Source organism: Sapajus apella, unplaced genomic scaffold, assembly GCF_009761245.1.
Source record: "Sapajus apella isolate SASKATOON/1434 unplaced genomic scaffold, GSC_monkey_1.0 scaffold210, whole genome shotgun sequence".
Taxonomy (NCBI): domain Eukaryota; kingdom Metazoa; phylum Chordata; class Mammalia; order Primates; family Cebidae; genus Sapajus; species Sapajus apella.
This window is the reverse complement of record NW_022437150.1, coordinates 506482-533192: the sequence shown is the minus strand read 5'-3', so window position 1 is coordinate 533192 and position 26711 is coordinate 506482. Positions and strand designations below refer to the sequence as shown.

The window sequence follows — 26711 nt, the reverse complement described above, 5'->3', positions numbered from 1 at the left end:
TTCTGAGGTCTCAGCTGTTGTCTTTCTCATTTCTGATTTTATTCATTTGGGTCTTCTCCTCTTTTGTTTATCTAGCTAAAGGCCTGTTGATTTTGTTTACCTTTTCAAAAAATCCAACTTCTTGTTTCATTGTTCTTCTGGGGGATTTTTTGGTCTCAATTTCAATTATTTCTGCCCTAATCTTTATTATTGGTTTTCTTCTACTAATTTTGGGTTTGGTTTGTTCTTGCTTTTCTAGTTCCTTGAGGTGTATCGTTAGACTGTTTATTTGATGTCTTTTTACTTTTGGGATATAGGTGTTTATTGCTATAAATTTCCTTCTTAGTACTGCTTTTTCCATATCCTACAAACTGTTATGTCACATTTTCTATTTTCATTTGTTTCCAGCCATTTTTAAATTTCGGTCTTAATTTCTTCCCTGACAAATTAGTTGTTCACAAGCATGCTACTTAATTTCCATGTGTTTGTGTAGTTTCCAAGGTTTTTCTTCCTATTGCTTTTCAGGTTTATTCCATTGTGATCAGAAAAGACACTTGATATGATATACATTTTTTTAAAATGTGTTCAGATTTGTTTGTGGCCTAAGATAAGGTCTATTCTTTTTTTTTTTTTTTTTTTTTTTGAGACGGAGTTTCACTCATGTTACCCAGGCTGGAGTGCAATGGCGCGATCTCGGCTCACTGCAACCTCCGCCTCCTGGGGTTCAGGCAATTCTCCTGCCTCAGCCTCCTGAGTAGCTGGGATTACAGGCACGCACCACCATGCCCACCTAATTTTTTGTATTTTTGGTAGAGACGGGGTTTCACCATGTTGACCAGGATGGTCTCGATCTCTTGACCTCGTGATCCACCCACCTCGGCCTCCCAAAGTGCTGGGATTACAGGCTTGAGCCACCGCGCCCGGCGATACGGTCTATTCTTAACAATGTTCCATGTACTGATGAAATGAATGTGTATTCTGTAGCAGTTGGATGACATGTTCAGTAAACATCAGGGTTATTAGATCTAGTATGTAGTTTAATTCCACTGTTGCTTTGTTGACTTTCTGTCTGGATGATGTGTTAATTACTGAGATTGGGAGATTAAAATCTCCTACTATTATTGTAATGCAGTCTATCTCTCCTTGTAGATCTATTAATGTTTTCTTTATATGCTTGGGAGCTCTGGTGTTGCATGCATAGTTATTTATAATCGTTATATACAGCCAGGCATGGTGTCTCACGCCTGTAATCCAAGCACTTTGAGAGGTCAAGATCGGCAAATTACTTGAGTCCGGAAGTTCAAGGCCAGCCTGGGTAACATGGAAAAACCTCAGCCCTACAAAAAATTAGTTAGGCATGGTGGGGCATACCTGTGGTTTCGACTACTCGGCAGGCTGAGGTGGGAGGATCACTTGAGTTCAAGAGGCAAAAGTTGCAGTGAGCTGAAATGATACCAGTGCACTCCAGCCTCAGTGAATGACTGAAGCCTTGTCTCACACAACAACAACAAAGAAAAACCTCTATGGCTACACGATTTTCTCTTATAGTTTGCTTTCATTTGTTGCCTTCTACTTTTAGGAAGTTTGTTATAGGTTTTTGCATTGTAGTCATCATTTGACTTACAAAGAAGACCTTTAGATATAAGTTATTTTAAAGAAATGACAACTTATCTCAGATCCCAAATACAAAAGTAGAAACAAAGGCAGAAACACACAGAAAAAAAATTATACACTTTAATTCAGTTCTTCTGGATTCTGACTTTTCATTGTCTCAATTTATAACTTTATACTATCTATCTCTTAACAGGTTGCTAGCTGCTATTATTTGTTTTGTTTTGTTTTGTTTTGTTTTAAAGATACGGTCTGTCTCCTGTCCCCAGGTACAGAGTCAGGGTCTTACATATGGCCCAGGCTGGTCTCAAACTCCTAGTCTCAAGTGATCCTCCCACTTCAGCCTCCCAAAGAACTGGGTTTACAGGCATAAGCCACTGTGTTCAGTCCTATTATTGTTTTTGATAGGTATGTCTTGGGACTTCATAGTACATTTTTGAGTATATTGTATGTCACCATTACAGTAATAAAGTATTCTGGGTTTGTCCATGTACTTAATTTTATCAGTGACTTTTATGGCTTCAAAAGTTTTCTTTATGTACATTAGTCTTCTTTTCTTTTACACTGAAGAATTCCCTTTAGCATTTCTTATAACATGGGTCTGGTGGTGGTATACTCTCTCAGCTTTTGTCTGGAAAAGACTTTGTCCTCCATATATGAAAGATAATTTTCCTAGATACAATATTCTTGAATGTCAGTATTTTTCTTTGAGTACTTTGAAAATGTCATTCTACTTTCTCCTGGCCTGTATGATTGCCATTGAGAAGTCTGTTGCCAGATGAGTTGGAACTCCTTGCTTCTTCTCTTGCTGCGTTTAAGGTCCTCTCTTTTTCCTTGACCATTAAAAGTTTGATTATTACCTGCTTTGAGGTAGTCTTACTTGGGATGACTCTGCTTGGTGTTCTCAGATCTTCCTGTACCTGGACATTTATATCTTTCCCAAGTTTTGCTAAGTTGCTTGTTATTATTTCTCTCTTTTTTAAAAAATAGATACAGGGTCGGCTGATGATCCAAGATGTCCAATTAGACACAACTCCAACACACAACACCCAGCGAGAGAGATGCAGAAATCCAGAGATCTCCTATCTCCAACCGAGGTACCAAGTGCACTTCAACAGGTCTGGTCCGATGGTGAGCAAGGCCCACTCAGGGCAGACTGAGGCAGGGAGGGGTGCTGCTTCACCCAGAAAGTACATCTGACTGGCGAGTCAGACATTCTCCTCTGGCACTCCGGTCCAGATACAGTGCTTTCCCCAAAGCGGCACCAATACACAGCACAGGGGATCTCTGCCAGTCAAGCGCCAGGAATTACAAGCACGGAGTTGAATAAGAGCCTGCAGACTGAGCTACTGCCCCTTCCCTCCACCCGGAGAGAGAAGGAGCTGTACGCGGGAGCGGCTGGGCAGGCCCCTACCCCATGACCGGTGAGAGAGGAAGCTGAAAGGGGGAGACAGCCGGGTGCAGCTAGGTGGGTCCCTACCCTCCCCTACAAACACCAGAGGGCTGAAGCTCTGACTCTAGTGAGTTGCGCAGCCATTGCCACAGTCTGAGATGAACCCTGACTGATCCAGCCCAGTGGAGCAAGGGCACAACCCACCACTAGAGGGGTGGGACTGGGCTACATGTTTTAACAAAAACACAGGAAGCCTACGTACAGCAACGGGACTGCATTCTTGACAACCCAGCAGCGCTTATAGGTCAGCAGAAGAGGCGGACCTAATCTCCCAGTATAAATAAAAAAGACACAGGAAGCTTCCCTAGTAAACTGAAGGAGTCCCTAGAAACCCAGTAGCACCTCCACAGGCAGATAAACGACCTCACCAAGCAGCTCCCTGACAACACAGCCAGGTAAATCCACAAAGATGGGAAAAAAACAGCGCAAAAAAAGATGAAACCATCAAAGACCAGAACACCTTTTCTCCTTCAAGGGATCACAACTCCCCAACAACACAGGATCACAACTTGAACAAAGAGTGCGACAAACTGACAGAAACAGACTTCAGAAGGTGGATAATAACAAACTTTTCTGAGCTAAAGGAACACATTCTAACTCAATACAAAGAAACCAAAAACCTTGAAAAAAGGTTAGATGAAATGCTAACTAGAATAACCAGATTAGAGAAGAACATAAACGACTTGATGGAGTTGAAAAAGCACAGCATGAGAACTGCACGAAGCAAACATAAGTTTTAATAGCCGAAATGATCAAGCAGAAGAAAGGATATCAGAGGTTGAAGATCAACTCAATGAAATAAAAAGAGAAGACAAGACAAGAGGAAAAAGCAGTGAAGAGAAATGAACAAAGCCTCCAAGAAATATGGGATTATGTGAAAAGACCTAATCTACACTTGATTGGTGTACCTGAATATGATGGGGAGAATGAATCCAAGATGGAAAACACGCTCTAGGATATTATCCAGGAGAACTTCCCAAGCTTAGCAAGGCAGTCCAAATTTCAAATTCAAGAGAACTCCACAAAGATACTGCTCAAGAAGAGCAACCCCAAGGCACATAATCGTCAGATTCACCAGGGTTGAAATGAAGGAAAAAATGCTAAGGGCAGCCAGAGAGAAAGGTCGGGTCACCCACAGAGGGAAGCCAATCAGACTTACAGCAGATCTCTTGGCAGAAACCTTACAAGCCAGAAGAGAGTGTGGGCCAATATTCAACATCCTTAAAGAAAGGAACTTTCAACCCAGAATCTCATATCCAGCCCAACTAAGCTTCGTAAGTGAAGGAGAAATAAAATCCTTTACGGACAAGTAACTATTGAGAGATTTTGTCACCACCAGACCTGCCCTAAAAGAGCTCTTGAAAGAAACACTAAGCACGGAAACGAACAAATACCAGACACTGCAAAAGCAAACCAGTTGGCAAAGACCAAAAATGCAATGAAGAAAATGAGTCAGCTAATGGGAAAGAAAACCAGCCAGTAACAAAATGGAAGCATCACATTCACACATAACAATATTAACATTGAATGTAAATGGCCTAAATGCCCCAATCAAAAGACACAGACTGGCAAACTGGATAAAAAGAACCCATTGGTGTACTGTACTCAGGAAACTCATCTCACATACAAAGACACACATAGACTCAAAATAAAGGGATGGAAGAAGATTTACCAAACAAATGGAGAAAAAAAAAAAGTAGGGGTTGCAATCCTAGTCTCTGATAAAATGGACTTGAAACTAACAAAGATCAAAAGAGACAAAGAAGGACACTACGTAATGGTAAAGGGATCAATCCAACAGGAAGAGCTAACTATCCTAAATATATACGCCCCCAACACAGGAGCACCAAGATACATAAAGCAAGTTCTTAACAACCTAAAACGAGATTTAGACTCCCACACAATACTAGTGGGAGACTTCAACACTCCACTGTCAATATTAGACAGATCAACGAGACAGAAAATTAGCAAGGATATCCAGGACTTGAACGCAGAGCTGGACCAAGCAGACCTAATAGACACATACAGAACGCTCCACCCCAAATCCACAGAATATACATTTTTCTCAGCACTACGTTGCACTTACTCTAAAATTAACCACATCACTGGAAGCAAATCACTCCTCAGCAAATGCAAAAGAACAGAAATCATAACAAATAGTTTATCAGACCACAGTGCAATAACACACTCAAACCTGCACAACTACTTGGAAACTGAACAACTTGCTTCTGAGAGTTGACTGGATAAACAATGAAATGAAAGCAGAAATAAAGATGTTCTTTGAAACCAACCAGAATGAAGACACAACTTACCAGAATCTCTGGGACACCTTTAAAGCAGTGTCGAGAGGGAAATTTATAGCAATAAATGCCCACCAGAGAAGAGAGGAAAGATCTAAAATCGACACCCTATCATCAAAATTGAGATAGCTAGAGGAGCAAGAGCAAAAAAACTCAAAAGCTAGCAGAGGACAAGATATAACTAAGATCAGAGCTGAACTGAAGGAGATAGAGACACAAAAACCCTTCAAAAAATCAATAAATCCAGGAGATGGTTTTTTGAAAAGATCAACAAAACAGACCACTAGCCAGATTAATAAAAAAGGAAAAGGAGAAGAATCAAATACGTGCAATAAAAAATGATAAAGGGGATATCACCACTGATCCCACAAAAATACAAACTAACATCAGAGATTACTACAAACAGCTCTACTCACATAAACCAGTAAACCAGGAAGAAATGGATAAATTCCTAGACACTTGTGCTCTACCAAGACTAAACCAGGAGGAAGTTGAAACCCTGAATAGACCAATAACAAAGGCTGAAGTAGAGGCAGCAATCAATAGCCTAACAACAAAAAAAAGTCCAGGTCCGGATAGGTTCACAGCCGAATTTTAATAGATGTACAAAGAGGAGCTTGTTCCATTCCTTCTAAAACTGTATCAAACAATACAAAAGGAGGGAATCCTCCCTAGCTCATTTTATGAGACCAACATCATCCTCATACCAAAACCAGGCAGAGACTCAACTAAAAAAGAAAACTTCAGGCCAATATCCATGATGAACATCGAAGCAAAAATCTTCAATAAAATACTGGCAAACAGATTGCAACAGCACATCAAAAAGCTTATCCATCACGACCAAGTAGGCTTCATCCCAGGGCTGCAAGACTGGTCCAACATATGCAAATCCATAAATGTAATCCACCACATAAACAGAACCAAAGACAAAAACGACATGATTATCTCAACAGATGCAGAGAAGGCCTTCGATAAAATTCAACAGCCCTTCATGCTAAAAACTCTCAATAAACTAGGTATTGACGGAACGTATCATAAAATGATAAAAGCTATATATGACAAACCTACAGCCAATATCATACTGAACAGGCAAAAGCTGGAAAAATTCCCTTTGAAATCAGGCACTAGACAAGGATGCCCTCTCTCACCACTCCTATTCAACATAGTATTGGAAGTTCTAGCCAGAGCAATCAGGCAAGAAAAAGAAATAAAGGGTATTCAATTAGGAAAGGGGGAAGTCAAACTGTCTCTATTTGCAGATGACATGACTGTATATCTAGAAGGCCCCATCGTCTCAGCCCCAAATCTTCTCAAACTGATAAGCAACTTCAGCAAAGTCTCAGGATACAAAATCAATGTGCACAAATCACAAGCATTTCTATATACCAATAAGAGACAGACAGCAAATCAGGAGCGAACTCCCATTCACAATTGCTACAAAGAGAATAAAATACCTAGGAATACTTAACTAACAAAGGATGTAAAGGACCTCTTCAAGGAGAAGTACAAACCACTGCTCAACGAAATAAGGGAGGACACAAACAGATGGAGAAACATTCCATGCTCATGGTTAGGAAGAATCAGTATTGTGAAAACGGCCATACTGCCCAAAGTAATCTATAGATTCAACACTATCCCCATCAAGCTACCAATGACCGTCTTCGCAGAACTGGAAAAAACCACTTTAAACTTCATATGGAATCACAAGAGACCCCACATAGCCAAGACAATCCTAAGCAAAAAGAACAAAGCTGGAGGCATCACACTGCCAGACTTCAAACTATACTACAAGGCTACAGTAATCAAAACAGCATGGTACTGGAACCAAAACAGAGACATAGACCAATGGAACAGAACAGAGACCCCAGAAGAAACACCATGCATCTACAACCATCTGATCTTTGACAAACCCAGCAAAAACAAGCAATGGGGAAAGGACTCCATATTTAATAAATGGTGTTGGGAAAACTGGCTAGCAATGTGCAGAAAGCAGAAACTGGACCCCTACCTGTCATCTTACACTAAAATTAACTCCCGATGGATCAAAGATTTAAACATAAAACCTAACACCATAAAAACACTAGAAGCAAATGTAGGCAAAACCATTCAGGACAGAGGCATAGGCAAGGACTTCATGACTAAAACACCAAAAGCAATGGCAATAAAAGCCAAGATAGACAAATGAGATCTAATTAAACTCCAGAGCTTCTGTACAGCAAAAGAAACAATCATTAGAGCAAATCAGCAACCAAAAGAATGGGAAAAAACTTTTGCAATCTACCCATCTGACAAAGAGCTAATATCCAGAATCTACAAAGAACAAAAACAGATATACAAGAAAGAAAAAAACAACCCCATTCAAAAGTGGGCGAAGGATATGAACACTTTTCAAAAGAAGACATATATGAGGCCAAGAAACATATGAAAAAATGCTCATCATCACTGGTCATTAGAGAAATGCAAATCAAAACCATACTGAGATAGCATCTCACGCCAGTTAGAATGGCGATCATTAAAAACTCTGGAGACAACAGATGCTGGAGAGGATGCGGAGAAATAGGAACACTCCTACACAGCTGGTGGGAGTGTAAATTAGTTCAACCATTATGGAAGACAGTGTGGCAATTTCTCAAGGATCTAGACATAGAAATTCCATTTGACCCAGCAATCCCATTACTGGGTATATACCCAAAGAACTATAAATTGTTCTACTATAAAGACACAAGCACACGTATATTCATTGCAGCCCTATGTACAATAGCAAAGACCTGGAACCAACCCAAATGCCCATCAATGATAGACTGGCCAAAGAAAATGTGGTACATATACACCATGGAATACTATGCAGCCACAAAAAAACGATGAGTTCGTGTCCTTTGTAGGGACTGCATGAATCTGCAAACCATCATTCTCATCAAACTAACACAAGAACAGAAAGCCAACCACTGTATGTTCTCACTTATCATAGGTGGGTATTGAACAAGAACACATGGACTCAGGGAGAGGAACATCACACACTGAGGGCAGTTGGCGGGGGTAGGGGAGAGACAGTGGGGGGTGGGAAGGGAGGGGGAGTGGGGAGGGATAACTTGGGGAGAAATGCCAGATATAATATGCACCTAAAGTAAAATAAATAAATTTAAAAAAAATAGATACAGGATCTTGCTGTGTTGCTCAGGCTGGTCTCAAACTCCTGGTCTCAAGCAACCCTCCTGACTTGGCCTCCCAAAGTGCTGGGATTATAGGTGAGAGGCACTATACCCAGCCTGTTGTTATTTCTTTGAATAAGCTTTCTATTCTTGCCCTTGCTCAGCTCCAAGAGCTGGCTGTTTAAAGGACGACTGCCTCTAATGTTTGGTCTCTTTGCACATACTTGGTTCTCCATCATTGCACCTTCTGCCATGAGCTGAAGCAGCATGAGATCCTCCAGATAGGCTGATGATCTTGGACTTCTCAGGTTACAAAATTTTGAGCTAAATAAACCTCTTTTAAAAATAAATTACCCAGTCTCAGGAACTCTGTTATTAGCAACACAAAATGGACTAAGACAGAGCCTATTTCCAACTCAGGTCACATTCACAGGTACTTGGGGTTAGGATTTCCATACATCTTTTGGAGGGACACAATTCAATTTACAACATCTAAGCCCTACTTCATTTAAGGGCCCCACTTTCTCTGTCTAGCCTTGTATTATTTGACTCAATACTAGTTTCATTCCTCTGTCCACCTATACCATTGCCCTATGATTTTCCTGGACTTCTGATCTTATTCCTCCTTAATTTTAACTTAATACTAATTATACTTCAGTGCAAACACCTATGTTGTTATTTCCTTAGTTATAATCATGTCAAATACTTGCATTTTGAAACACTACTTTTAAAATAAAAAACTTTTTTGTTTCTACATTATACCATTATATTACATTTAAGGAAATGATGTTGATTTTTAAAATGTGTATGAGTAGGTTTTATTTTCTAGACACTTCTTTTCAGGAATTGTTTGTTAATAACAGGAGACACTGGGTTTGATATGATTAAAAACCAATTAGAAGCCATAGAAGAGAACTGAGCAAGGAGAGAAACCCATAAAGACAGTGTCTTGAGGAAACTCATGTGGCAGCAGTGTGCAAGAGGACTTAAATGGGAGACTTAAATTTTATTTTTTATTTATTTTTTATTTTTTTGTTTTTTTGTTTTTTTTTTTTGAGACGGAGTTTCACTCATGTTACCCAGGCTGGAGTGCAATGGCGCGATCTCGGCTCACCGCAACCTCCGCCTCCTGGGTTCAGGCAATTCTCCTGCCTCAGCCTCCTGAGTAGCTGGGACTACAGGCACGCGCCACCATGCCCAGCTAATTTTTTGTAGTTTTAGTAGAGACGGGGTTTCACCATGTTGACCAGGATGGTCTTGATCTCTTGACCTTGTGATCCACCTGCCTCGGCCTCCCAAAGTGCTGGGATTACAGGCTTGAGCCACCGCGCCCGGCCTAAATTTTATTGTAAATAAATAACTAGGAAAATGAATGAGCCACTGAGAGAATTAAAAAAAAAAAAAAAAAAAAGTCCATCTTGTGAGGATGTTAAGTATTCCCTTGTAGATATAGAATTTCCATTATGATCACCAAACATTAATTGGATATGTGCTGAATGTAAAGTAGTATGAGAAAGGGCCTTTGTTCTCAGGCTGGGGAAAGAAACCAGAGACTTCAAAAGAGAAAATATCAGTTATTGAGTGTCAGATGAGCAGAGTACTTTCTGAAACCAGGGGCCTCACTCCATCCCTCACTCCCATGCCTTTAGATTTGGACATGCCTCCTAAACAAGGTGTGAAATGAAGCAATGAATGGCATGTAAACAATACAAGATCCTTGAATGATGCAACACACTCTGTGATATTCTGTGACAAGGTGAAGGCAGAGGAACTGTGCCACCTGAATGGCTCTCAGTAGGATAAGTGTGAGCCAAGATAAGGGCAAGGAACACTAGGTGAGGGAGAAAGACCACTACTGACATTCCTACATCCTGCTCACCTGGGACCTGACTGGGTTAAACACAGGCATTGCAGCCTTGTCTCTGTGTTTTTTTTCATGGAGATGAGCTGATCCTTGGGAAATAGGCCCTGTAGAGAGAGAAGGCAAGAGTCCTAAATGAGACACACTGGCCTTTAGGGTACCATTTTTGGAGACCCAGCCTTTTTCCCCAAAGTTCTTGTGTTTGTTAAACACTCAAGAACTAAGACGTAGACTTTACTGTGTAAGATAGAGAATCACAACTGCTTTCTGTCAGAAATTCTAAAATTCTACAACTTTAGGGTCTCTCAACCAAAAACTTAAGTGGGATTTATGAACTCATAAGGTGCTTTACAGTCGTGCACTTTTACATAAAGAAAAAATAAAAATCATAAAGGAAAAGATGATAAAGGAAAGATCAAGCAGAGAACACAGAGACAAAAGGATGTGGAGAGCAGTGAGATGAGACAGAGGAGAAAAAGGAAAACAGAAGAAAGGAAGATTAAAAAGAGAGACAGAAAATAAAGATGTTTTAAAAAATAAAGAAGAGATGTTAGCCATGAACTAGAAAAACTGTTAGGAGGTACTGATCCCACAGGACCAACAGTAATCAAAATGGCGATGATGACTGCACAATGCCAGCCACTGTGCTGTTACTTTAAAAGATTATTTCCAATCCTCAAAATAATCAAGAACGTCCAAATTATTGCCTTCATATATCCTAGGCACATTGAGAAGAATCACAGCTGAGTGCAGAGTACACACAGAGATCAAACAGATAACTGTTGACTACTTGAATGACCCGTTCATTAAACGACTTGCCTAAGTCACACAGTTGGCAGATGGCAGAGTACAAAATTACCAAATGAAGAGCACATGTGGTAATTCTAACCCAAAAATATAAACAGAACATCACTTTTTTTTGTTCTGCTTTTCTTTGCTTCCATCATGGATCACTATGGAATCTTTTTATTACTGTTGTTTCATTTCTAGAAGGAATAAAGTTTGCTGGAAAAAAAACAGCCTTGCCCTGATTCACTGTTACTATTATAAATAGTCGTCCACAACACATACATACTAAACAAACCAGCTTAAAAAGCACAGTGTAAAATAAAGCAGGTCTTTAAGTTTGTTCAAATACAGGGTTAGACAAAAAAATACAACTTGATGTTGGTCAAAGGGTACAAACTTGCAGTTATAAGATGAATAAGTTCTGGAAACAACTTACAGCATGGTGACTATAGTTAGTAATAATGTATTGTATATTTGAAATTTCATGACAGTGGATCTTAGGAATTCTTACCACACACACAGACACACACAAAAGGTAACTGTGAGATATATGTTAGTTTGTGGTAATCATCTCACAGTGTATCAAACTTGAGGACAAGAAGGCCGTGCAAGTGTCAGTGGCCAGTTCCCAGTGTCCTCACTAAGGTCACTCTCTAGGACTCACCGCTAACTTCTTGTGGGTTCTCTTGAGTAAGCTGTGGAGGTTCACACTTCAGGGTGCTTACCCCAGGCAGGAGCTGGAGTCTCTGACACTCCAAAGAGACTCCTTGGTATTCTGTCACCATTGGGCACATGTCTTGTCCCTGAAAATAGACAGAGGCCTAAAAACAAAAGATTTACTTTGAAAAGGCATGCATATATGGACTGCATGCTAAGAGCCAGGCACTGTTCTATATGCTAGGGATACAGCAGCAAACAAGGCAGAAAAGACAGGCAAAGGATCCCAGCCCAGAAAAACAAAAACAACAAACAAGTGGATGTTTAAACTAGCTGGTGAAAATTTAATGAGGAACAGGATATGTGCACTGTCTCAAAATGTCTCCCACAGATTACTTAGTAATTATAAAGGGGAAAAAGGTAACTTTTTAGTGGAGAAATCTGACAGGTACCACTATAACCTCATCAGTAAAGGGACAAATCATCACTATGCGCCTCTGAAGTGATGCACTGAGAATACAGCATTACTTCTGTGGTATTGTAGCCAAAATATGCAATCTGAATCTGATCATGAGAAAATATATGACAAACTCAAATTGAGGGATATTCTCCAAAAAATTAAATGTACTCTTCAAAAACAATGATGGCATAACAAAGAAAGACAGCAGCTACTCCAGATTCACAAAGATTAGTGGTACAGCAGCTAAGTACAATATGTGATGCTGGCTTGTATCCTGAATCAGAAAAAAAAAATTACCATAAAGAGCATTATTAGGGTAACATGGCAAAATATGAATAAGGACTAAGTTTATATCATAACAATTTTAATTTCCCTAAACTTGATATTTATATTCTGGTTATACAAGAGAATGCCCTCACTCTTCAGAAATACACACTGAATGGCCAGGTGCGGTGGTTCATGCCTGTAATCCCAGTGTTTTGAAAGGCCAAGGCAGCAGGATCACTTGAGGCCAGAAGTTCAAGACTAGCATAGGCAATATAGCAAGACCCCACCCCCTCTACAAAAAATGGTGGCATGTACCTGTAGTCCCAGCTACTCAGGAGCCAGAGGTGGGAGGATTGCCTGAGCCTTCCACCATTGCAGTTCAAGGCTGCAATGAGGCTATGATCGCACCACTGCACTCCAGCCTGGGCAACAGAATGACGTAAAGGGGTGTAGTGTTTGCAACTGACTCTCAAATGGTTTGAGAAAAAAAATACTGCATGTGTATACGTATGTATGTGTGTGTATACATATGCATATCAGAGGGGAATGCACTTCCTTGCACAAGAGGGTACACAACAAGGGGACTTCATGAAACAGATGTTAACAACTGGCAGATTTGGATGAAGAGTTTATAGGAGTTCTCTATTCTAATACTTTTATAAATTAGAAATTATTTCAAAATAAAAAGTTAAAAATAAACTGAAACGTGTCTCCTTTTTCTTCTCCCACACCATCACATACATTCTCTTCCCACCTGTTGTCCTGTGTCTCCACTTCCTGTCTCTAGATTCTCCAGTACTGTCACTGCTTCCTCTCCACTTTCCAGAAGGTATGTCTTCATAAAGGGCTGGAGCTCCTTGGGCAAGATGGTCAGGAACTGCTCCAGCACCAGCAGTTCCATTATCTGTTCCTTGGTGTGCATCTCTGGTCTCAGCCATTGATGACAAAGTTCTCGGAGTTGGGCCAGAGCTTCCCGGGGTCCAGGAGCCTCCTGATAGCAGAACTGCCGAAAGCGCAGGCGGCAAATCTCCTGAGTGTGGGAGCTGTTCTCCTGTGAGTTACACACCTGCTCCCAGGTGGGATCTTCCTCCTTCACTTTCACAAGGCCGTCTTCATTTTCAGGAGCAGGGCCTGGCAAAGCTTGATACATGTTGAGCTTAGAAGCTGAAGGTTCACTCAGCTTGGGGTCCATATTCAGAAATACAGATCTGAGGCATAAGAATTGATCAGCAACATGCAAATTATAAGAGCTACAAAACGGTATGTGACCTACTTGTATTCTGTCCCCACTGCAGGTAATGTTCAAAAGCTGAGCCTGCTTGCTTCTATTACCAGTGAAATGAATCAGAAGTCTATCTTGATCTAGTACTAACACGGCTGAGTCCAGAGGTAAGGGATGTAGGGTATAAGGGAAGAAGGCTCAGCAATAAGAAGGCTTGAGCAGCTTGCACATTAGCTAGGAAAAAGGTATGTTTTTACCCACTGAGGAGCCAGATGGCTGCCTTCATGGACAAACAATACAGTCTCAAAGGTCATCTGTATCTATGTATCTCTCATTGAATATTTCACTTTAAATGTAGGCGTAACAGACTGTCCAAAGTCTCCCATCCTCAAATACCTTTTGTGATGAGATTTTGCCACTGTTCACATCAAGGGGTGGAATCTATTTTTCCTTCCCTTGAATCTGTTCTGGCCTATGACTTGCTTTAACCAAAGGAATATGGGAGAAACAACATTGTAAGAGGGAGTGCTGCTGTAGCTCTTGGCTCACTGCCATGAGACTGCCATGCTGTCAAGAAGCCCAAGCTAGCTATGTAGAGGTCACGTGGATGAGAATCTAAACGCCCAAGCTAAAGCCCTACTGGGCCTAGTGCTCAGATAATTCTCCAGGTGAATGCAGTTGTATTAGTAACTCCAGGTAAGACCAGCAGAACTGCCTAGTCAAACCACAGAATCCTGTGGAATAATAAGCTGAGTTTCCTTTCTGCCACTTAAGTTTGGAGTTTTATTTTTGATGCAACAATACATAACTGAAACAGGAGACATGCATCAAGTTCCTTTTTCCCTCTCTTCATTTTTTCCTTTGGGATCTCTTTAGTCCCAATTTCAATATATCTCGGTTCTAAGAAGACTCAAATCTTTGGCTCCAGCTTGCTTTCTTCAATCCAAACCCACAACTTGAAATGCCAGCAGCTGTAGGCCTCTCCTGCACTATAATTTCAACAGATCCCAAACAGATCAGAGTCCCTCAAAGCCACACTCACTCCATATTTCTCCATTTCTACTGGCATCACCGTCATCTCCCATGCATTCAATGTTTTTAAAAGCCTCTATATACAATCAGTGAGTCCAGTCAATTCTTAAAAACGCCTCTTGCAGCCATTCCTTCCTTCTTATTCTTTTACTATCATTTTCCTTCACTGTCACAATAATGTTCTGCTATGGTATTCCTGCCTAACTCCTTGCTTCTATGGTCACTGGGTTAATATTTCCTTAAAGCACAATTCTGACCATATTCAACATACCTCACACACATTAAACACATACAAAGTTTTCATTAAACTCGTTGAAGTAAATTCATACTCCCCAGGATCTAATCTCTACTGGGTTTTGATGACATGTTTGTCACTCAATAAACATTTGCGGAGCACTTCATTATTTTCCAGGCATAAAGCTAACTCTGGAATAAATGACTTAGTTTCCTACTTTGAAGAAAACCACGGTCTTCCCAAATTCCCTGTGTCACTGACATGCTAAGTTCTTATTTTTTTTTTTTTACCCACTCTATACAGTCACGACCGCCCTTTTAAGGGTAAATTCCCAAGGCCCAGTGCAAAAGTTCTCTGTAAAACCCTCCCTGGCCACCCCTAACCCTAACAGATAGACAGGAAAACTAAGCCACAGGTAGAGATGGGGTGTTCCCATGGAAAAGGGCACCCGACCCTCATCTCCTCCATCTCATATTACAGATCACCCACCCCACCCCCACTCGGCTTGAGAACAGGGGTTTCTCGCTGCACAGACACCACAAGCCCGACACGTACCTGGTATTCAGCAAACACTGGTGAGCTTCTTCACGAATGCACGTAGAGCACCCAGATCCCAGCAGCCAGCACCCTCAGGCGCGCCCCTGAACGTACTTTTCTGAGATTACACCCAGCATCCAGCACCGCGCCAGGCACTCAATACCCGCGTATCTAATTGTTGGTTAATGGACCAACAGTGCAGGAACGCGCACAACAAAGACGTGGCCGACCTCGGGAAAGGCTCCCGCGGGAGCACAGAGGCCCGAGGCCCCCTAGTCGAGAGCGCCGGGGCACAGAGGCCCGAGGCCTCCTAGTCGAGAGCGCCGGTCTCCTCAGAGGACGGGCCGCGGGGCTGGCGGGAGCTGGTCCGGCGCGGGGAAGCTGTGCCGGTGCGCAGAAGCTTCCGGCCTCGCGGCGCCCACAGCCGGGTCGCGGAATCTGGCGGTTCCCTTCCGCTCTAGGAACACGGCCCCTCGTCTCTCTGGTGATCAGGGAGGACCCCCGCTGCCACCGCCAGCCCCGCCCAGGTCGCGCTCCGCCGCCCGACCCCGTGCCCCTCCGGACGGCCCAAGCACGCCCCATTTACCTACATCATTTCAATGAAAAACCAACAGAGTGGTAAAGACAAAGCTGAATGTCTGTCTTTGGCGTTATCACTGGAGAGTGGGAGAGACATCAATAAAAAGACCATTATAGTAAGCTGTACAAATCATTTTCTTTAAGTATACATATGTACCATAAAAAACTCAAGTTGCAAAAGGACCAGAAAACGAAAAGCGTCCCACTCTTTAGAGTTAACCATTATATTTTGTGCATATTTTTCTACAACACTACCGGCAACGTAGTAGCACTTAATAAACATTTTGTTTAGTGAATAAGTATTTATACATTTTAAAACACTTATGGTATCATAACGTGATTTTGTACCCTAGCTCTTTTTCGTTAAGATCACTTGAAGATCTTCACAGATTAGCTTATTCTTTAATAGCTAAGTAATTTACTTAACTAACCCCATTGATGCATATGACAGGGAATGTCATTCAATACCTTTACATTCTTTTAAGAATATATTTCTAGGATAAATGCCACATATTAGAACTGATCAGCCAAAGGACATGTGCATTTAAAATGTTGATATGCAAGTTCCCTATTTGATTTTTAAGGGCACTTCTGTTTAAAAGAAAAATTAGTAAAGGATATGAACATTGCTATACACAAAACAAGATGTGACAAATTAACATGTGAAAAGATGTTCAATAGTAAAAATATAAAACAGTCTTTTAAAAACAGACCCATTATTTATTCATTTACCTACTGAGTTTTGGCAATTATGAATAAAGCTACTATAAACATCTGTGTTCAAACTTTTGTGTAGACATTTGTTTTCAGCTCCTTTGGGTAAACACTAAGGAGGGTGATTGCTGCATTCTATGGCAAGACTCCGTTTAATTTTGTAAGAAACTACCAAACTGTCATCCAAAGTGGCTGCATCATTTTGCATTCCCACCAGCACAAATGTTCTACATAAAACCTTCCCGGGCCACACCTAACCCTAATATATAGACAGGAAAACTAAGCTACGCAGGTAGAGATGGGGTGTTCCCATGGAAAACTGCACCCAACCCAATGAATGAGAGTTCCTGTTGCTCTACATCCATACCATAATTTGGTGTGTCACTGTTCTCATAGATGTGTAGTGGCATCTCACAGTTATTTGAATTTGCAATTTCTCTGATGGAATATGATGTGAAGCATCTTTTCATATGCTTATTTGCTGTCTGTATATCTTCTTTAATGAGGTGTCTGTAAAGGTCTTTGGCTCACGTATGAATTGAGTCGTTTCCTTATTTCTTAGAGTTCTTTCTATATTTTGGATAACAGTCCCTTAACAGACATTTCTTTTGCTGTGGTATATGCAGACAATGCAATATTATTCAGTGCTAATTACAGGCTTGAGCCACAGCTAAAGCCCCCAGGGCTCAAGCCTGTAATCCCAGCACTTTGGGAGGCCGAGGCAGGCCGATCACTTCAAGGTTACGAGCTGGAGACCAGCCTGGACAACACAGCAAAACCCCATGTCTCCTAAAAAGACAAAAATTAGCTGGCCGTGGTGGTGTGTGCCTGTGGTCCCAGCTACTTGGGAGGCTGTGGCTGGAGAATTGCTTAAACCCAGGAGGCAGAGGCAGTGAGCCAAGATTGAACCACTGTACTCCAGCCTGGGCAACAGACAACAGAGACCCTATCTCAAAATAATAAACCAATAAAAGAAAAAGAAAAAAGAAATGAACTATCAAGGCACGAAAAGACATGGAGGAAATTTAAATGCATATTACAAAGTGGAAAAAATGCAATCTGAAAAGGCTACATACTGTATGATTTCAACTACAAGTTAAGTATCCCTTATCTGAAATGCTTGGGGCCAGAAGTATTTCCAATTTCAGATTATGAAATATCTTAGGGATGAGGCCCAAGTCTAAACAGGAAATTCATTTGTTTTATATATCTTATACAAATAGAGCTAATTTTATACATTTTAAATAATTTTGTGCATGAAACAAAGTCTTTTTTTTTTTTTTTGAGACAGTCTCGCTCTGTCGCCCAGAGTGCAGTGGTGCAATTTTGGCTCACAGAAACCTCTGTATCCTGGGTTCAAGCAATTCTCATGCCTCAGCCTCAGAAGTAGCTGGGACTACAGGCATGTGCCACCATACCTGGCTAATTTTTTATATTTTTAGTAGAGACAGGCTTTTGCCATGTTGGCCAGGCTGGTCTCGAACTCCTGACCTCAGTTGATCCGCCCACCTTGGACTCCCAAAGTGCTAGGATTATAGGCGTGAGTCACCGTGCCTGGCAGAAACAAAGTCTTGACTGCATTTTGTCTACGACCTGTCACATGAAGTCAGGTGTGAAATTTTTTATTTGTGGCATCTTGTTGGTGCTGAAAAGTTTCACATTTTAATGCGTTTTGGATTTTGGATTTTCAGATTAGGGATACTCAACCTGTGTATATGACATCCTGGAAATGACAAAACTATACACTGTATAAAGATCAGCGATTGCTAGGGGCTGGAGGAAAGGAGGGATGAATAATAGGTAAGGCACAGAGGATTTTAGGACAGTGAAACTACAATGGTGGATATGGTATAATTTATTTATCCAACCCATAAAATGTGCAATACAGCTAGTGCTCGACTTACGACCACGATCGGGACCGCGGACCGGTCGTAACGCGATTTGGTCGTAAGTTGAGTAAGCTATATGTACAGTTGAAATGGTGCACGCAGAGATGGTAGTGCTGCTGGAAGCTGGTCCGCACTGTTGTACGCCCAGCTGGGCAACGTTTGTGCTGCCAGACATGGAGCAGTCGTGGCTAGCGATTGTGGTCAAGTCGAATGGTTGTAAGTTGCATAGGTGGTAAGTAGACCAATACCTGTACCAAGAGTGAACCCTAGTGTAAACTATGATCTTTGGGTGATAGTCTGTCAATGTAGGTCCATCAATTGTGACAAATGTCACGCTGGTAGGGGATGTTGATAACAGGGGAGGCTATCCATGCATGGGAGCAGTGAGTATATGAGAAATCTTTGTATTTTCCTCTCACTTTTGCTCAGAACTTAAAACTGCTCTAAGAAATAGTTTATTTAAAAAAAGCATGGTGGCTCATGCCTGTAATCCCAGCACTTTGGGAGGCTGAGGCTGAGGTCAGGAGCTCAAGACTAGCCTGGCTAACATGGTGAAACCCCATCTTAAAAAAAAAAAAAAAAAGCAATTCATTTTGTACACATCAGATTGTCAACGATTAATTCCCAGAGGTGGGCATGGAAAATTGGGCGTGATCACAGGCTGCTAACAGGGTGTACAAATTAGCATAAGTTTTCTGGATGGCATTCTGGCAAATGTATCAAAAGCCTTAGAAAATATGCCTACCTTTTGCCTCATTGATTCTCATTATGGGAACTGAATAAACAAAAAATTCTGTAAGTAGGCAAAGTTGTATATACAAGGATGTTCACTGAAAAATTGTTTATGGTGATCAAATTGTAAATGGTGTAAATGATTAACACTAGGGACATATACCATAGAATACTGCACAGCTTATATGGAAAATTATCTTCCACGAAGACTTTTAATGATCTGCACGTTTTAATCAGGGATTTGTTTGAAACCTTTATTAGAAGCAATCCCAAGGCCAGGATAGATATGGATTAAAGAGGTTGAGGGCTGAAGCTGCCACACCTGAGTCTCTCCGGGCCCTCATGGGATTCCCACTACAGGCGTCTGCTTCATTTTTTACTTCTCAGTTTGTCTCCGTGTTTTTTGTGGCCACAAAAACTGTTTCAGTGTGCACTTGTGTCCTCTCGCTCTTTTTCTATGTATATTTTAGACAGGGTCCTGTTCTGTTGCCCAGGCTAGAATGCAGTGGTGCAATCATGGCTCACTGCAGCCTTGATCTCCTGGGCTTGAATAAGCTTCTCATATCTGCCTCTCACTTAGCTGGAGCTACAGGTGTGTGCCACCAACCCAGCTAATTTATTTTTTGTAGAGATGGGGTTTCGTCATGTTATCCAGGCTGGTCTCGAACTCCTGGGTTGAAGTGATCCTCCCACATTGGCCTCCCAATGTGTCAGGATTACAGGAGTGGGCTACTGCGCCCTGCCTCCAACTCTGTATTACTTTTGGGTTCAGGTGCCTAAAAAATACCAACCAGAATCTGTTATCCAATGTCAAATTCCTATGGGCATCTAAAGCCTGGCTTGAGGGTCCCTTCCTGAGCCAATCATCAGTGGTTGGAGACAGGTCACGTGGCAGCTGCACACTCAGGATTATGGCAGGAGCAGATTAGAACAGGGTGTGAGGACAGGTAAATTGACTATCCTGTCTACTACAGATAAAAACTGTTCAAGATATAAAGTCCAGTGAGAAGAGTCAATTGTTTATGTGTGAAAAATATCAGTTACCTACAAATACCCATTAAGATGTTGTATCTGTACCATGAAACAAGATTTTACATTTTTCAAGTTTTTTTAAACAATGGATATCAACTTCTTTCAGACATAAATTTAATAAGAATATATGAAGGTATTAATAGACAATTAGGATTACTTTTTCCCTTTCCTATGTTTCCGTATTACTTTTTTTTTTTTTTTTTTTGAGACGGAGTTTCGCTCTTGTTCCCAGGCTGGAGTGCAATGGCACGATCTCGGCTCACCGCAACCTCCGCCCCCTGGGTTCAAGCAATTCTTCTGCCTCAGCCTCCTGAGTAGCTGGGATTACAGGCACGCGCCACCATGCCCAGCTAATTTTTTTTGTAGTTTTAGTAGAGACCGAGTTTCACCATATTGACCAGGATAGTCTTGATCTCTTGACCTCGTGATACACCCGCCTTGGCCTCCCCAAGTGCTGGGATTACAGGCTTGAGCCACCGCGCCTGGCCTCCGTACTACTTTTAATGGCAAACTACATAGTAACTTTATCAGGTTTTTAAACAAGTGAGTGAGTGGGAAAGGGAGACAGTGACTTCGGACTTCACTGTATATTTGGATATTACAGGATACTACTCAAACAGAAATGCCTGATCAGTAGAAAATATTGCTGCAATACATCCCTCCTGGGTTCCTGTCCTCTGAACAGGGATTTTTAATTTGCCTTTTAGGATGTCTTTCACTGCAAGCAAAGCCTTGAGATTTGTTCCGATATTTGCCCTTTGTTCAATGTTTCCATAACTTTAAAGAATAAAGTAGTAGGAAGACATTATTAGTTAAACATACCTCTAGCTGACATTTATGCCCAGGTGGATATGGGTCTGACCCAAGGGAAATGATGAGAACACCACTTCCTTTGGACCCATAAGGAAGAATTAAGTTGTTTAAGGTGTCAATGAATTTAGAATGTTTACACCTGTTCTATAAAATCATCATGGAGAAGGCCAATATACATCTTCCAGATGATTGTGAGGGCAAAGTAGTTCACATTTTGAATCTTTTCATTTTCATAATAATATATTCTATGAACTTTATTAAACTGAACAGAATCATATAGATTTAAATTATGAGATGGTGCTAAATGTTTAGATACTGACATAATCATAGTCCTCAAAATACTTGGGGGAAAATTCCAGACATCAACTTAATTTTATTCATAAAGGCAGAATAAAACATGCATAGCTGTCTGGCTTCCTAAGCAACACACAATGACTGATTTTACATGTAACTTTTTGGTGTCTCAAAAAGTTACAGCTGAAGGCCAGGCATGATGGCTCATGTCCATAATCCCAGCACTTTGGGAGGCTGTGGTGGGTGGATCATCTGAAGTCAGAAGTTAGGGAACAGCCTGACCAACATAGTAAAACCCCATCTATGCTAAAAATACAAAATTAGCTGGGTGTGGTGACGCATGCCTGTAATCCCAGCTACATAGGAGGTTGACGCAGAATTGCTTGAACCCAAAAGGGGAAGGTTGCAGTGAGCTGAGATTGCCTCATTGCACTCCAGCCTGGGCAACAAAAGTGTCTATGCAGCAATCACTATACTGGCACTGGAGTTATCAAGACAGACAGTTGCTATTCAGATTAATTCAGCAAGGTTTACTCAAACGACTCATAAATCTCTTTCACAGTCTAAGTAAAATATTGATTTATAACTTGAATAATGAGATAATGTGGTGGGGATGGGGATGGGAAATGGCAAAATTACATGAAGCTAACCCTGAGGCAAGTTTTAAAGTTAACCAGCAAAAATTATCTTTGTTTTTGAAAATGCTTCCACTGGGCCAGGCGCGGTGGCTCACGCCTGTAATCCCAGCACTTTGGGAGGCCGAGGCGGGTGGATCACGAGGTCAAGAGATCGAGACCATCCTGGTCAACATGGTGAAACCCCGTCTCTACCAAAAATACAAAAATTAGCTGGGCATGGTGGCGCATGCCTGTAATCCCAGCTACTCAGGAGGCTGAGGCAGGAGAATTGCCTGAACCCAGGAGGCGGAGGTTGCGGTGAGCCGAGATCGCGCCATTGCACTCCAGCCTGCGGAACAAGAGTGAAACTCTGTCTCAAAAAAAAAAAAAAAAAAAAAAAAAAAAAAAAAAAAAAAAGAAAATGCTTCCACTGGGGAAGGGAAGGGTAAGGCCAGTGGAAGGAATGACGTAAAGCCACTGGGGGAAAATGTTCACCATTAACCTGTACTTTAAGACACCTTTGAGAGTGGTATACTTCCAACATCATGAGTTTTATAAGAGTAAGTTGCTATAGCATATGCAAAAATATCAATCTTCCCTTGTTCTGCTTAAGCCTGCAAATCTGTGGGCACTTGATTCACTGCTGACTTCAAAGCCCTTAGTCATGAAGCTCTCTATTGCTTAGAGTATATAATCATGCAGTAATGTTAAAGGCTCTGAGATGTGCTGCAGTGAAGAATGCTGTTTAACTTTGATCGTATTATACCATCTAGGGTGAAATTATTGTGGTCCAAAGCTGACTCCAAGGAAAGCAAAGGAGAGGAAACAGAGGCAGGGAGCCTCCAACTCAGCCCCCAAGAATTTTCTGATGCCACAGTGGGCTATGGTGACTTTTCCTAAAGTGCTAGTCAATGTGCCCTCTCTGATGTTCTACAAGGAGAGAACACCTCATCAAGCCAGTTTGTCTTTGTGGTGATATCTCTGATGTTGAAAAAGACCTGACCTCTGCCTGAAGGCTTCTCCACATTGACTACACAGATAGGGTTTTTCTTCATTGTGGATTCTTACATGCTGAGCAAGGTGTGAGTTTAGTCGAAAGGCTTTCTGGCATATGCTACACTTAAAAGGTTTTTCTCCAGTATGAATTCTGTGGTGTCGAATAAGGTCTGAGGTCAAACTGAAAGCTTTTCCACACTCGTTACATTGATGGCTTTTGGAGTGACTGTGGAGTCTCTGATGGTGGGTGAGGAGTAGGGCCTGACTAAAGGTTTTTCCACACTCCTTGCACTCACAGGGCTCCTCCTGACTGTGAATTCTCTGGTGTCGATTAAGGTGAGAGCTGCGCCTAAAATTTTTTCCACAATGGATACATAGATAAGGTTTCTCTCCAGTATGAATTCTGAGATGTTCCAAAAGGCCTGCATTCTGGGTAAAGACTTTGCCACACTCATTGCACTGATAAGGCTTCTCACCAAGATGGATTTTCTGATGTCTGACAAGGTGTGAACTCCTCTGAAAGGTTTTCCCACACTCATGACACTGATGACCTTTCTCTCTAGAGAGGACTTTCTGGTGTCCTCTAAGGCTAGAACTCTGACACACATCAGACTCGCAGAGTTTTTTTCCCGTGTGTGTACTCGCATGTTCAATCAGGTCCGAGTGCTGGATGAATCCCTGCCCACATTCTGAGCATTTATAGTCAGTCTTCTCTTTGGGCTTGGCCAGCTGCCTTTCCAAGTTAGAGCCTTCATTATGAGCCTCCATAGGTTCAGATATTTTCCCAGATGACTCTACTCTTCCACAAGAGTCTGTAACTACAACAAGCTTCCCATTCTTAATCCTTGTCTCCTCACCTGTAATATTAAATATATACCACCAATCACATGTCTTTTGATACTTGAGGAAAATAATCTGCAACTAAAAGGAAAAAAAATTAAATGAAGCCATGTGTACAAAATAAAACACTGTGGATGCTTGTGATTATATGATATAGTTATGGAATGGTACATAACACACTATTAACTGTGACTGCCTTTGGGGGAGGATGGGAAATTCTGGTAAGAGGTGACTTATTTTAAATAGTTTAAATTTTATCAAGTGATACCACACACAGAGAAGCTAGCAAGCAAACAAATATATAAACTGTCTTAAAGAGCATGCTGTACAATCTTGAAGATAACTTGTCACACAGAAAATTAAAAAGGAAGGTTAATTGAGGCCCCAGGGCCCAATAAGAAAGGGATGGCATTTTAACTGAAAATGAAGACATGTAGATGTGGTGCCAATTTTATCACTGACTAGCTATGTAATCTTAAAAAAGTAAAGTAAATTCTCTGGGCTCTGTGTCCTTATCAATAAAGAAAGAATATTCCACCATAAGACCTTGACAATAACATGAAGTTCACAAAAATGCCTTTGCCCTTCCTGATCTCCTTGGACAGCAGTAACTGCTCTCCTGTGTTCAAGAGAGCTTTTATATCCCAATGCTGTGATGATCTATTCATGTCTAACTCTCTCCCTGCTCCCCTGACCCCCAACGCCCAAGAGATTGTGAGCACATACAGAGCAGACTTTGTTTTCTCTAGCACAAAGCCTGGTACATAAGAGACATTAAACAAATATTTTGTAGAGACAGGGTTTCACTATGTTGCCCAGGCTGGTCTCAAGCTTCTGGCTTCAAGCAATCCTTCCCATTGGGCCTCCCAAAGTGCTGGGATTACAAGTATCAACCACCACGGCAGCCACATTCACTTTTTGTATTTAAACTATATACCCATCACTGATTACATGACACAAATTCATTTCTGCAAGGCTATTCAGAAAAGGATCTTTTAGCTACTTTATTCAGAATGCTCCCAGAAGAAAGGCAGCTTTGAAACTAACTTGGAAATTGAATAGAGGAGTAGGTAGCATGTAAAGCATGATTTTAGATGTAAAACTAGCCATTCATCAAACAGACATTTATTGAGGGTCTACACTAAGCCAGGGACTGTAGCCGACTCAGGAAACAAAACCCCTTCCCTTTTAGTCTGACAAGAGGAAAAGAGAAGAAAAGTAGAAACTACAATATAATGTAATCAGCTCGATGACAGAAGAAAACTTGGAGCTCCAGAAGCGCAGGCTGGAAAACTAACTCAGTCTTGGGGGACTTACGATAGCTCCTGAAGGATGAGTAGAAATTAGTCAGGGAGAGTGAGAAAAACATGTCCCAGACAGAAGAAACAAGGCAGGAGAAGCTTGGAAGAGAAACGGTAAGGAGCAAATGGGAAATGGACCATAGCTTGGCATGATGGGAACATATAGTGCGAGCAGGTGGGACACAGGGTGACTAACTGTCCTAATTTGTATAGGACTGAGGGAATTCCCAGGATATGGAACTGTCAGCTAAAAGTCTCAAGAAAAGTGGGACAGGTTGATTATGCTAGTAAAAATGAAGGTAACCACATGCCAGAACATGCCATGTGAGGCCTTTCTTAATGGCTATCGAGAGTCACTGAAGGTGGTGGTTTTTTCTTATTTTTACTTTTTATTATGGAATTTTTCCAAGACCAAAAAAGGTGGAATGGATAACATAACCCAGCTTCCTGAAGGGATTTAAAGAAGGGAGAAGCATTATCGAATCTGTGTTTAAATGATGAAGATTGAACAGGAGATAACTTTACTTCAATGGAAGTACCAAGATGACACTAAAGCAAAAAAATAAAAATGAAGAGGCAGAAAGAAGCAGCAGGGATTGTATTAGACTAGAAAGAAGACATGAAGGCTGGGTATGGTGGCTCATGCCTGTAATCCCAACACTTTGAGAGTCTAAGGCGGGCGGGATCACCTGAGGTCTGGAGTTTGAGACCAGCCCAGCCAACATGGTGAAACCCCGTCTCTACTAAAAATTCAAAAAAATTAGCCGGGCCTGGTGGCACATGCCTGTAATCCCAGCAACTCGGGAGGCTGAGGTAGGAGAATCACTTGAACCCAGGAGGTGGAGGTCGCAGTGGGCCAATAATGTATCACTGCACTTCAGCCTGGGTGACAGAGCAAGACTCCATCTCAAAACAAAAAACAAAAAAAGAAATGTAGGGAACAAAAATTAGGAAGAAGAATTTCAGTGACAAAGAAAATAAAGGATTCTGGGTGAGGTGGCTCGCACCTATAATGTCAGCACTGTGAGAGGCCCAAATGGGAGGATAACTTGAGGCCAGGAGTTCGAGACCAGCCTGGGCAACATAGGGAGACCTTGTTGCCACAAAAAATAACGATAATAATAAAAAGCCAGGTGTGGTGGCACACACACCTGTAGTCCCAGCTACTTGGGAGGCTGAGGTGGGAGGGTCACTTGAGCCTGGAAGGTCAGGTGAGCTATGACTGCACCATTGCATTCCAGCCTGAAAACAGAGCAAGACTCTGTCTCCACACAAAAACAATAACCAAAAAGAAAATACAGAACCAAAAAAAAAAAAAAAAAAAAAAAAAAAGCAGGTGACATTTAGAAATG

The 26711-nt window shown here is 41.4% G+C and overlaps 2 protein-coding genes across 13 annotated transcripts in view; both read right to left on the bottom strand.

The window, feature by feature from the left end:
* PGBD1 (piggyBac transposable element derived 1) overlaps positions 1-26711 on the bottom strand; it is a 42729-nt gene that overhangs the window by 11514 nt on the left and 4504 nt on the right. Inside the window, exons 1-4 of one of the 6 annotated variants that reach the window (XM_032270424.1) lie at positions 15571-15841; positions 13281-13734; positions 11807-11963; positions 10372-10460 (exon numbers count right to left, since the gene is read on the bottom strand). In XM_032270424.1, coding sequence (XP_032126315.1) covers positions 10372-10460; positions 11807-11963; positions 13281-13718 — 684 coding nt within the window. In that variant the 5' untranslated portion in view covers positions 13719-13734; positions 15571-15841. Of the gene's footprint in view, positions 1-10371; positions 10461-11806; positions 11964-12841; positions 12861-13280; positions 13735-15570; positions 15842-15879; positions 16553-26711 lie in introns of those variants that run through there. The other 5 variants (XM_032270427.1, XM_032270426.1, XM_032270425.1 and 2 more) reach the window with 5 other exon arrangements.
* Positions 22640-26711, bottom strand: part of ZSCAN26 (zinc finger and SCAN domain containing 26) — a 16851-nt gene continuing 12779 nt past the window's right edge. For all 7 annotated transcript variants that reach the window (XM_032270444.1, XM_032270445.1, XM_032270443.1 and 4 more), the window contains one exon: positions 22640-24075. In XM_032270444.1, the coding sequence (XP_032126335.1) occupies positions 23174-24075 (902 nt within the window). In that variant the 3' untranslated portion in view covers positions 22640-23173. The remainder of the gene's footprint in view (positions 24076-26711) is intronic.